This window comes from Mizuhopecten yessoensis, unplaced genomic scaffold (assembly GCF_002113885.1).
Source record: "Mizuhopecten yessoensis strain PY_sf001 unplaced genomic scaffold, ASM211388v2 scaffold3135, whole genome shotgun sequence".
Taxonomy (NCBI): Eukaryota; Metazoa; Mollusca; class Bivalvia; order Pectinida; family Pectinidae; genus Mizuhopecten; species Mizuhopecten yessoensis.
This window is the reverse complement of record NW_018404893.1, coordinates 287,228-300,514: the sequence shown is the minus strand read 5'-3', so window position 1 is coordinate 300,514 and position 13,287 is coordinate 287,228. Positions and strand designations below refer to the sequence as shown.

The 13,287-nt window shown below is 38.2% G+C and overlaps 1 protein-coding gene across 1 annotated transcript; it reads right to left on the bottom strand.

Annotated features, from left to right (window-relative positions):
* Nucleotides 1-5,802: 5,802 nt before the first annotated feature.
* On the bottom strand, nucleotides 5,803-10,880 carry LOC110447023 (solute carrier organic anion transporter family member 4A1-like). The gene is made up of 6 exons (XM_021492423.1): nucleotides 10,747-10,880; nucleotides 10,330-10,420; nucleotides 9,907-10,054; nucleotides 8,977-9,173; nucleotides 7,714-7,778; nucleotides 5,803-6,660 (listed from the first exon to the last, which is right to left on the bottom strand). The coding sequence occupies exons 1-6, from the start codon at nucleotides 10,829-10,831 to the stop codon at nucleotides 6,422-6,424; spliced, it is 825 nt and encodes a 274-aa protein (XP_021348098.1). The 5' UTR covers nucleotides 10,832-10,880; the 3' UTR covers nucleotides 5,803-6,421.
* Nucleotides 10,881-13,287: the final 2,407 nt, after the last annotated feature.

Genomic DNA, 13,287 nt, shown 5'->3' with positions numbered 1-13,287 from the left:
CCCCCCTCCATCCGCCACCGAGCCGTTCGCGTAAGCGTTCGCGCTCCCGGCCAGCTTCTGCTGCCGGTTCTGTCAGGCAGAGACCGCGTGATGCTAGGGCTGCTGGTCGTGCTGCGTTGTCTCGAGCTCCTATTTTGGAATTCAAGTCTACCAGTAACTTCCGCTGTCCTGCGTCAACTCCTACCTTACAGCAGGTTCCAGGGTCTCTTGATCCTGCTACTGCTGTCTCTCAGGGACTATCGCTTGCCCCGATAGTTCCTTCTGGTAGGTCACGTTCTCTTTCCCCTCCTCGCACCCCTCCTCGGAGGGTGACGTTGATGGAGGTGGATTCGGCGGATGCCTCTCCTAGTGATGAGAGGGACGTTCCTCGGGGCTCTCCCGGTTGCTCCAATTTTACGGAGACTCGGGATGAGGATAGAGTCGGCGAGTTTTCTGACTCTGATTTGGAGTCGTTGGATTCGTCTGGGTTGGACTCGGAAGGCCCTTCCGATGTTTCCCAATCCCGGCCCCGAGATGCTGATCCGGTGCCTCCAGAGGTTTCGGCTTCGTTTCGCACTTTACGTGCAGAAGTAATGAAGCTTCTGGGGACGGGGTTTGCCAACGCCCTTCCTCGGATTCGGCCGTCCCGGAGCGCACTTCGCTCCTTCAGAGCATGTTGCCTCCCCTAGCATCTGCCTCCTCGGCCTCTGCTAGGTCTCTTGCGGGGGGACGAGGCGTGGCTTCGTCCCTCGCTCAGGTCAACGCTTTATAAAAGCAGAAGGTGAGCAAGGCGCACAAGCCTTTTTCCCTCTCGGCTTTACAGGTCGTGGTTGTTGATATCGCCGCAGATTTAGCTGCAGATACGTACCGCATCCACGACCCAGTATTGGCCCCTAATTCCGTTTAACTTGAGAGGGATCTAGATAAGTGGCCGGGACGCTGTGTTGACCAGGTTGTGATGGGGCCTAGGGAGCACTCTAAGTTGGAGCGTCTCCTTAGACTTGCTCTCCATGTTCTGTCCTACGCAGACTGGTTTACTTCTGCGTTGCTGGCTGCGAGCTGCAAGTCGGTGGAGCAGCTCCCCAACAAGGCTGGACTGATGGAGCGCCTCAGCCAGGCAATTTGCAAGGCACATCTTGATGCGATGGCCTTACTGTCGGGTGTCATGTCACACCTTGTTGTTGCCGGCCGGTTGTCGGTCCTTTCTGGACTGCCAGTCGGCGTTTCCTATCGGACTACGTCGGAAATCTTCCTTCCGCGGTAGGGGTTCCCATAGGGGTCGAGGCAGAGCCAAATTTTTCAGAGGTAGGAAGGGTTCCTGACTCTTCCTTGTCTTGCTAACTTCTTGTCCACTGTCTGTCGCCGCTCCCACGCCCTTGGGCGCGGGAGGCTCCGCCGATGTGGTTTGGGAATGGCTAGATCGGCCCCTTCCGGACTTGCCAGTAGGCGGTCGGCTGTACCATTTCGTTCCTCAGTGGAAAGAAATCACTTCAGACAGTTGGGCCCTAGGTGTTGTGTCCAAGGGTCTCTGCATCCCGCTCCTTCGGGATCCACCTCTGCCGCGAGAGCCTATCTTTTTCCCTTCTCCTTCCGATCCGGGAAAGTTGGAGTCTTTCAGGTCGGAGGTTCAGGCCATGATCGCGAAGGGCGCAATCGAGGAACTTTCACCGGACCGGTGGTATCCAGGGTTTTACTCCCGGGTCTTCCTCGTGAAGAAGAAGTCCGGTGCCTAGAGGCCTTTTATCGACCTCAGTACGTGCATGGATATGGTTTTTTTGGGGTTTTTTGAGGACATATCCGAAAAACTCCTGACATATCTTTTATAACTAGTCCACTTTGTTTACTTCCGGTACAACCTCGAAAACTCCGCCTGTCTGTTATGCCACCATTGTGTCCCGCCTTCTAGCGTGTAATGGATGAGCTCTGCGCTGGATGAGAAATAGACACAACGGAAAGAAAGTGGAATTTTTTGTTGGACTTAGTTATGTGCCCCAGTTATCATGGTATGTGTCCCATCGCCCCATTGCAGGTCAATACACCTATAATGGCTCAATCGACCTAATATATACAGCTGCTAAAAATGGATAGTTTCTAGGATTTTAAACTTGCATAAAAAATGTATATCTAGGACATTCAGGTGTAACCATAACATGATTGATTATTTTTCATCGAATGTAAAAAATTGCGACTTAATTTTGATCAATATTTCTTAACAAGAATACGTATGTAAATAAGCACTGAAAATAGTTTTCTTTTTTACACAAGTTTATGATAAAGTTATCCAAAATTGTGGTGCCTGGAAATGGTAATATTATGGTTTTTAAGCTCATTTTAAAAACAGCAAACTATATTTGTGATTTACCCTACCCCTTTTGGTACCTCCAGAAACCAACTTTCGGTCAAAGTTTTACCTTAGTTTTTCCGCATGTCATACAATAGGACATCTTTGAACAAGGAAAATAAGATGACACTCTCTNCCCCAAAAAAAAAAATCCACCCAAAACTACCCCAAAACACCTTCAAATCTATGTTATTGTAATTAATGATCTAAGACGAATGCTTAAGTCTTTTCTTTTTAAAAAAACCCGGAGTTATGCTACCAATTAAGGGGAAGTAACTCGTATTTATTGGTATATTGGAATACCGTAAGAAATTGTCCCGACGCAATGTACTTCATTGATTAGCATTGATGAACACGCATGTTTAGATGCACTTGACTGGTTTCGGGATTTAGGACTTCAATATCTGTCCAATGTAATTTGTATGTATAATACAATAATAAACGAAAGACGTTTTTACGTACATATTTTATTTCAGAAGTAAGGTAACACAGTACGTTTTAGAAAGATATAGTATATGTATAGTTTATAGATAAAAACAATTCACAGATAAACATATTTCACAATTACTGATTGTTCTAAATAAAACGAATACATAATTAAAAATATATAACTAAAACATTTGTTACGAAGTAAGATTAAAATTACCAAGAATTTTACTATATAAATAATGCAATTACATGTCTAGATTACCATGAGGTATGGTTCCGACACGCGGAAACTGAGACAAAAATATGCATAACTTTGATCTAATCATTATTTATAAATATACATAAATACTAAAAAGAACATATTATTTAAGATTAAAAAGATCAGTACAGATAAATAGTCGTACTTTGAAATGCAATTTTATGTCTAGATTACCATGAAGTATGGCTCCGACACGCGGAAACTGAGACAAAAAAAATATGCATTTTGACTATATGTGTTATCAACGAAGGGGTAGTGCACTACAATTTAAATCAAAATACGAAATATTGATGGGTTGCATGAAAGTGGCATTTTATCTTGTTTTCCCGGACTTGCACCGTCGACGATGGCCTGTTTTTTTTCCTGCAGCTCTGTTTTTGGTGGTGGACAATACCGTCTTCAGCAAAAATGATACTAGAAATGCTTTGTCTGTCTTTCAGAGATGTACCGCGCTTTTCAAGGAACCTTTTCAAGTTTTCTTTAATGTGTTTTGTACACAGCAAAAAGTTTCCATTTGGAAAACTGTCATGTTAAGCATTTGTCATTTCACGCTTTTCGTTACTCCCAATTGTGACAATACCAGTACCTAGTTGGGCTCGTACATGTGAGAAAAAAGAATGATGTGTTTTGAAATCCGCATCCAAATGAAGAAAAATGGGGCCTAACAAAATAGTATTTTCTTTTGTTGATGTGTGCACAACCCATTGGTTTTTGTACGTTATTGTAGTTACAAAACATTTCTCCAAGCTGAATGTTCTATCTACACCCAATACACTTGCACCTTCACCTAAACAATTGGCTTTAATATCCAATAATTGTTCCTCGGTATATAATATGATGTTTGGAAGTTTGTGCTTCCCTAGCTCAACTTTTTGAATGGAAGGGTTTGAGTGAATTTGAGAAATGACGGCCAAAACCTCATTTGCTATGTTGTTGTTAACTAACTTTGGACCCTTTTGGGTTTTTTTCTGGTCTCAATAAACTTTATCTCGAATTGGTCTTGCTGATTGAGGACCTAGCACACTGTTATCTTTGTCTCTGAGGTAACACACTTTAGTGGCTGGTTTATTTTGAGCTAGGGCAGCACAATCATCCAAAACATGAGGGTCTGTTTTGACATAATTATTGGTTGTTTTGGAATCGCCATGTGGCTGGGATTCCCCTGTTACTCTTTACCCTGAATACTCTACCAATGCCATGGTTGTCAGATGTTGTAAATCGGGCGGTGCACGTGTAATGGTTGTTACCATTTTCTTATATTTGGTGTCATCCTTAAGACTAGTGCAATACCTATGCATATCTTTCTGGCTGTGGAGTAAAAGGTTCAAAAACTGTTTTTCCCTTAACCTGTCTTTTTACATGAAACTTTTCATCTTTTCTAAAGATTGTTGATAGCTTATTTTCTGTAGTTATAGCGTAATTGGAATTGGCGGTTGATCCGCTTTTAGAACACCATGCTCTCCTGTCATTGGGAAAGTTTGATCTACCCTTTCCAGTGTTTCTTGAGATACCAATGACAACATACACATTGTCTGTTGGACCTGACGGTATTGTCTTTGCTGTTGTAGTACTATCCGTAAATACATCCATTATGTGTTCATTTGTCATAAATTTCCCTGATATTGGTGCCTTCTTTAATACACTGGTCCTATCACTAACAATGTCGGGATGTTCCAACTGAGACTGAAAACTTGAATCGCCGGCTGTTTCTAACACATGTCTAGATTCAAATGAGTCTGAAAATGAACTATCTGACAATATTTTTTAGGAAGAATGAATGTTTTGTTTGGACGCTTGTTTTATTTTGTTTGAATGTGGTTTGGTGTGTGTCATAATTATCTGAATCACATGACGATAACAACTGAAATTTGTTTATAGACTCGAAAGAGTCAGAAAATGAAGCTGTTGTTCTTTTTTTCTTTCTGGGTTGGTCGAACGTTTCAGATTGACGTTTTGATGATTTTGTTTTGAGATTTGGGGACTGGTCTGGAGTTGATGTGACTTTTTTGTCGATTCCACAATTATTCAATCATCAGATTGATAAGACATACTCGAATATCCATTTCCTTCGCCAGCACAACTCATACAAGCTTCCTCGCCAGATAGCAAAGCGTAACTACTACGCCGAGGATGGTTCAAAACAGATTCTCTAATGGTTATCATTTCTAGACACGTTCTGTTTCGAAATTGGGGTGATAGAGTTTCATTTCAAACAAGTGAAAGGGACACAGCGTTAGAAAAGCAATCGCCATCAGTAGATGTTTTTGCTGGTTTCCATGAGGGTTCAGTAGTGAACTTGGATTCTATCATATTTGCGACAGAGTCTACTGAAAGGCTACTGAGAATGTTGGGGGTAATAGGCAAACGGTTATGCGTGCAAAATAAGCGTTCCCTCTCTGCTACGTATTCCAGTTCCTAGTGTGTGTATGTGTGTACATATGTATGTTTGTATGATATGTATGTGTGTATGCTATGTATGTATGTATGCTATGTATGCTATGCTATGTATGTATGTATGTATGTATGTATGCGTACATGTATGTCCGTATGTATGTATGTATGCTATAAATATGGGTGTGTGTTTGTGTATATTTATATTACTATGTAAAATATATGTTTGTTTCTGTCTGTGTGTACATGTGTATGTATGTATGCTATATATGTATGTATGTATATGTGTATGTATGTATATATGTATGCATGTATGCAGGTATGTACGTATGTATGTATGCTTTGTATATGTGTGTGTGTTTGTGTATATTTATATTACTATGTAAAATATAAATGTATGTTTCTGCCTGAAAAATGAAAACAAAAATTTAAAAACATATCTGCAACTATGGTCGAAGATCATCACTGGAAATCAGGTCAGTGTAGGTTAATGTCGCTCCGCTAGATAACATTGGTTACGTGATGTATTGGCCAACGTATCGAACTTATAAATCCGGATACTTTGACATGCTGGAGAGTAGCGAATTAATTATAACATGTATATTCCATTAACAGGAGAGGCTGGTATTTTACATCTGAGGAAAGGATAGTTAACGGTTGTGAAATTAATGACGTCACGTTGTCAGTGTTTGGTAATAGGTGGCCAGATAACCATTATACTTCAGATTCGAGCCAAAGTATAAAGCTGACGAAGGGAAGTTTGTGGTGTCTTCCATTTCAATTTCAGGGGGTCAAATGAGATACAAGCAAGTAGTTCTTATTTTTATAGCTATAGAAGGTAGGCGATTCCTTGTGTTCTGACAATCAATGGAAGCAGTTGTCATTTCTCGGTGGAAAAAAAAGTAAGTATTCAACTGTTAGAAATATGCATTTGATTCGTCATTGACGAACATCTTTTAGATCTTAATAAGTTACAGAGTTTTATATATGATACAATTTACATTCTAGTTGAAACCACCTTTTTAACTATCGTCCACATTTGCAGCAATATCCTCAACGGGGGGAGGCACATACACTTTGTATGCAATAGTGGCAAATATGACACCCAATAGTTTCAGCGTTGCAAACCAAACCATGAGACGAATGCCTAGATCGAACTTCCGATACGTCCAACATGATCCGATTTGTCCACAGCTGTCCTGCCACACTGAGCATGCGCTGTCTATTATTGCTCCTAGCAGTATTGGTCCTGGCGTTGTCCCTGACGAAGATTATATCAAACTATTTAAATGTTACACTGTATGCCGAAATTAAGGTACTCATCTGTTTGTTGATTGGTGATTCATTTAATATCAAATGCTCGTAATGTAATCAAAACACGGCATTTAGTTAATGAACAAATCATCGGTGGCTTTTCAACAGATTTTGGTAGATGAAAATTTTGCCACGTCTCTCCTTATTAGGATTTTTTTAAATGGCTTAACAATACTAGTATCCAAACAGCATGATAATTGAAACGATCTTATTTGCTTTTTGATTTGCTTCAAAAACCCACCCAGTGTGTTTTAAGTTTACCAGGGATATCAGTTGTTCGTGTAGATATAGAACTGGTCTATTTTAAGACATGATTTATAGCCAATAAAAAACGTTCAAAACCGGAAGTGGCATATTAATTAATCGCAACATCATTAATAGTATTAAAGGTGTAAGTTATTCGACTATACGTGTTACTTTTACATGATCATAGCCTCAACCGAAGCCCAAAATAATTTGTTTATTTGTGTTTTGTTCATGTTTTAGTACTTTTTTTTTTCATTTCAATTTCACTTGTGGTATTGATAAAATGTTTTAAATTATTAAACACTTATGTTAAACCATTATGGTAGATTTCTATTAAATAGTGATATTTTACCAAAAATATACTGTGATGAGCCCATGTTAAAAAAAACATGTAACCTTTTCTCAGCCCGACATTCTGACACCGGTCGAGTTAGTATTCGTCCAGAATTGGTATATCAAGATGTGATATAATTAAAAAAAAAAACATGTCATATTCCGTAGAATTAAATCTATTCCATTTTCATTTTCATGTGTATGAGAGTGTGGTGCAATAAATGGCCTATACTTGTAATTAATGGTATACGTTTATGGTAATGGGTCTGGGTAGGGTTAGAATATCTAAGTGTTTGTCAAGTAGTCAGGATGTAAGAAAGAGATTATGATAACGGGTGACGCTAGTTAGGTCTGATACGAGCTTAATGAACATTTTCATGGAACAAGGCTAGCTTTACTACTTAACACATAATAAACTTACCTAACAGTCTTACTACCAACAACTCAACCCCGATGGCGAGTGATCTCTGATGTGGTTGAACACACCTGCAGAAAAATATGATCAAGTCAATTATTGCGCATACGTTTCATGCACATTGACATTTACGGTGTTTTGATAACGTACAGGAATACAAATAGACAAATATGTAAGCTTTTCTGCAAAGCATTGATAGAAAACCAGTTGTCAATGATCGTGTTTTAGAAGGTCATAGCTCGTTACAAAATGGAAATAAAGTCTTTTCATATCAAGAATATAAATATTAACGTTATTGTGCGCGTTTGGCACTAATTATGCTGTGACTACATTCTGTATATTGCTAGCAAAAAACATTTGTTTCTGAAGTATGTGTGCATTAGGAAAATTGTATTGCGTTGATAAATTTACAGTGAAGAGTATATGCAGTACTATACACTCACGTCTGTCAAGTAATTGAAGCCCTTTCAAATTTGTATATCATGATATGATGTCCTTGCTGATTTTTTGTGAAGTTGACAAAGTTTACAAATCGAGTCATTAAAAGGAAAGAAAAATATTATTCTAACGATATATCGATTAAACGAGGGCAAAGTTTATAAACAAACAAAAACAAATAACATGAACATCATTAAAAAAATCCAGAACGGAAAACGTCTTTTGCTACGTCAACGACACCCGATATTAGAATACAGGTAAAATCCGAATAACGTAGCGTCTTCAAAGAAACAATTCTGCGGAATATGGAATGATAATGTGCTTGTACAACATTCTATAGAATTAATTTTATAATCTTCACTCTCTTCCCTTTTGATTTAGAATTGATTGCTGACTTATGTGTATATTATTCTAGCTTTTATTTGCCTATATATTTATCACAGATGTTCACAGTGCAATTTTAGACGAAAAATGTAAGAAACGATTCTGTGTTCTTTTTCCTGTCGTAAAAACTGATAACATGTTCAATACTGATTCAGTCTAGTATTTGGCGTAGCCAACACTGAATCATCTTAACTATCTTAACTATCTTAACTTATATGTAACATTTTCTGGTATAAACCCTGGCAAACCTGAACATGCTGATGAAGGCTATGCACGGCTTTGTCAAGACTCGTCTGAAAGCAGCATAACTTCTAGATCCGAACTTAATTCATAAAAGAATAACTCTGGTCCAACCGTTTGGATCGCGATAAACGAAAGTGGTCCCGTAAGATATAAAGGTATTCGGATAACGAAAAGGAGTGAATGAAATGTGCTGATATGTCTCACCTGAATGTTGCCGTAGTACTTGCCGGCATGGTCATGAAAGTGAACAGCATGTTGAGGAATAACAGAACACAGAATACGTAGAACCACGGACACTGGTCCATATGGGAGCATCCTATCGCGTCACTCCGTAACTCCTCCTCCGACGATAGGGTATACGTACTCACTCCCTCCAATATACAGCTACAGTTAAGGTATTCCTGATGGTTAAAATAAAACCCTTAATAGATACCGACTAATTACATGTTCCAGCATTTCTCGAATTGAAGTATACTCTAATGGAATGGTTAGAAAATACCCTATATGAACAATGTACTCCGAGCAAATAACATTTATATTGACCTCTTTTTATATGCCAATGCCGTGAAGTGTGTTATCAACGTCTGAACTGGAACACGGCGGTCGTTTAGATATGGATTTCTATCTATTAACGATGATTTCAAGTATTTTGATTATCATTTTTTCAAATATCAAATGGCCAGATAAAGTATAGGAATGCAATACATAAGGCATCTCTCATGCTGTATTTATAACATTCAAAGACACAACTCAATGGCTTGTAAGCTGCACTAGTCATAAAAAAAATTATTTGCGATTTCTTTCTGAAACTATTTCTTTGCTTTTTAATGTTTCTTTAATTAAATTTTGAACGAACTGTATATGATAATAAAGCATATTTTCTAGAATAAGGTTGTCAAATGGCGAAATCAACCAAAGAACAAGGCACTGTATACTTAGATAGACATTTCAAAAGCAACGGATGCCTCAAATAAACCATGTCATTATGATATTAACATGGTTTAATTTTGAGGCACCCGTTGCTAATTGAAATGTATATAAAAGCCTTTTTCGTCGCCATTACAAATTTATCATCACTCATGATGCAAATATCTTCAATGTAAATAACGCGGGAATACTGATTGGCTAACGCACCTTGACGTCACTATTGACGTTGACGGCCGTACATCCGGCGTGACAGGGCGTGAAATAGACAGTATGGTTACCGTCACAGACCGGCTCGTACCTGGCCGTGGTACAGTGACAGTCCCGGTTAAAGTCAGCCGACAGTCCAGTGAGAGAGCTACAATCGAACAGAGAAAAGTATATATAGAATACATTTATGCAGGACAAATAGTGTTATTATGGCCATCGGTTCATTTTATCATATGTGATAAGTGATAGATATTCTCTGAGCTATTACATGGCATCACATTTTACTTTCTCTTTATTAAATCTTTAGGAAGGAGAGTATGTTCACTGTAGTTTCCAGTAACTCCGGCTAACGGCTGACTTGGACAGCTCGCGAGAAATGATGGAGCAATCAACATGCATATAAACATACATATACCACAATACCGGATGATTCCTTGGAATTTCCAGTCGAATCTCTTCACGAGATATCCGCCAAGTAACATCCCTCCCCCAGATCCGGGAATGGTAATTAGACCTGTTCAGTCAACAATAACATCGATTGAGAAAAAAACATAGACAGCTGCTACTGACCAGATTTACTAAGGCAATGACGTTAATTATTGAATATTGATGTAAAATAAACATTACAGTTTGCTATTACGTCATTGCTGTCCTTAATATGCGATATTTAACAATGGACGTTTAAGAAACATTTTGCCAACAGGAAGTATTTGGAGAAAAAACATATAATATTGTATTATGACACATCTCTTTGCAGTTACCATTTAAATATGTTAAGGTGCTGTAATGATGTGACAGACATATTTTACAATATTGTGGTGGACAGAGAGAGTCCATTACCCATTATAAGACCAGCTTTGGTAAGGTCGACATGGTAGAACTCCTGCAACAATTTGGATCCAAAGGTCGCTAGACCACCGACCATAAGGGCCTCGGCTGTGGCGGACAGACAAGTGAAAAGGAAAGCAGGATTCTTTATCTGAAAATGTTGAAATAGTTCACTTTGTTTAACAAAACATCATTTTGGTTTAAAGTACAAGTTCACTCTCTAAGAAGAAAATGCTTTTGAAATGTACATGTATAGCGTTTCTAAACATACAAATCAAAACTTATATTTGTGTCTAAGATTGTTTGGTATTGACTCCATTCAGAATTGATATTCCGACATTGAATCAATTAACTTCGAAATAAAAAATAAAACAAGCATTACATACGTAGTCTGATTTGTGTCATCTAGTTGTTTTGTCTTTTTGCCCCTAAAAGCGCAAAAAGACGAGACTTGGAAGTGTGTGTTTTCGGGAAGATAAGACGTCACCGTTTCCTCCAAAACACACACGCCATTTAAGAGTTTTAAAGTTTTTCGCAGTCATAGAGCGACTTTTTGTATACTTCATGAGGTTGACGTCAGCCTCGTGCCGAAACATGTACTATTGGTTGGCTGGTTATTTGAAGGGGGAAATGGCTGCGCTTCTGCCCAGTCACGCCGAAGGTCTCTGCATGTGATTGACGTCAACTTCATGAATACATCACTACGAAAAAAAAAACAAAAAAAAATTGTGGTTTGTCAGAATCGAAATGATGACACAGATATGCTTGTTGTTGTTCCAATGGATTCTGTTGTATTCAAGAATTTCCACAGATTATTTAAAAGTACGGCAATATAAAAAATTATATATAACAAACAGGGTTCTACCCAGGATTTAAGGTGATATGATTTTCATTTTCCAGAGGTGAAAGCCGCGGTTTATATATAGATGGGGCGCATGCGAAGCTATGGCGATTTGCTATGCCTATTTCCCCAAAGCTATGATCCGCTATAGTGCGCGCTTCCAACCGTGCACTGTTATGACGCGTCCTCGGGTATTTCTATACAGGTAAATCTATCGGAATCCCGTGTCTAAGAATAGATTATTGTAAACAGACGAATGCAAGGCCATGGCTACTAATACATGCATTTCACGATAAAGAATCAACAAAATGCGTATTTCGCGTTATGCTGTATAAAACACAAGATCGTAAAATCATTACTAACAAGTTTGAAATGATTTAGTTTTCATTACTTCTGCCTACGTCACGCCGTTACATGTTTTCTAAAAAACACACATCTTGATTTTGTTCTTCCTTTACCTTGGTATGATAAAATTACATATAATTTTCGAACAGCATGTCTTACACGTGTATTGCGCTCCTAACTTTGTGCTGCAGTCTTCCTGCATTTAAAACAAATGAGACTGGCCTCGACGATGAATTTTCCCGCATGTTCGGTAATATCTTTGTGATAATAACACTTCATTTTTTTTGCTTTGCCTTTGTTTTTATTCCGACGCAACAATCCCATATACTTTGTATTTCGGCATCGTTTGTTTGCGTTAAGATAATGAATAAAAATACTAGTGCCAATTGGAGGGAAATCAATTCATAAATATTTAAAATGATGTCTCAACTACAAAGCGTAGCTGTACTGTACACACATACAGGGATTTGTTGACATGATTCCATAGAATATAAATCGATAGGTATGTTATTAAAATATCAATAAAATGTTCTATCGATTTGAAAAAAAATATATCACTTAATGAAGGAAAATGATCACATACCTAAATATTAAAAAAATAAATAAAAAAAAGGGTATCGGAATGTGAATCCGAACCTACAATGTTCACATTTTCTGGTCACAAGCTAACTGCGTTACACATTAGGCTACATCGGACAAAGACAAAAATGGAACTACAAACTGCTTTAAACCAAGAAACATCTGTCGCAGTTTTAAAAACTTGATCAACCCAGTTTTTCATGATTTTGAGCACTTTCCCATAGGAGGACCACTTTTCCGTCATACGATTTGTTTTTGCATATTACATCACGGAATCAAAAAGTTTATTCAAAAGATGGTCCTCGGATGGGAAAGTATTGAAAGTATTATTTTAAGTCTGTGAAACCCCGTCACTTTCATAGATATAGTGAATATGGCTTTATTTACAGTATTATATTAACAATACCGAATATCTCAACAGTTCAAAAATGCATATTCAATTGGTTTTATTTATATTCCATGCAATTTTGCTACTAAAGATTATTAACTCATCAATATTTTTTTCCGTTTTTCAATAATGCCAACTTAGGGAAATACGGGCAGTTTTCCGCCATAGCTCTTTGACAAGTATGTATGGAGCTTGCATTACCTGCAGGAAAACAAGCATTTCTCAAATACTCTGCTGCCAGTAGTCAGTATACAATACCTACTATGAATTTATCCTTCAAAAAACCAATCTTTTGTATGAGTTACACATTCTGACTAAAATGGAGAGCAAATTATTTAAGAAAATTTGATTATAAACAAAACAAGAGGTCCATGGGCCTTAACGGTCACCTCATATATTG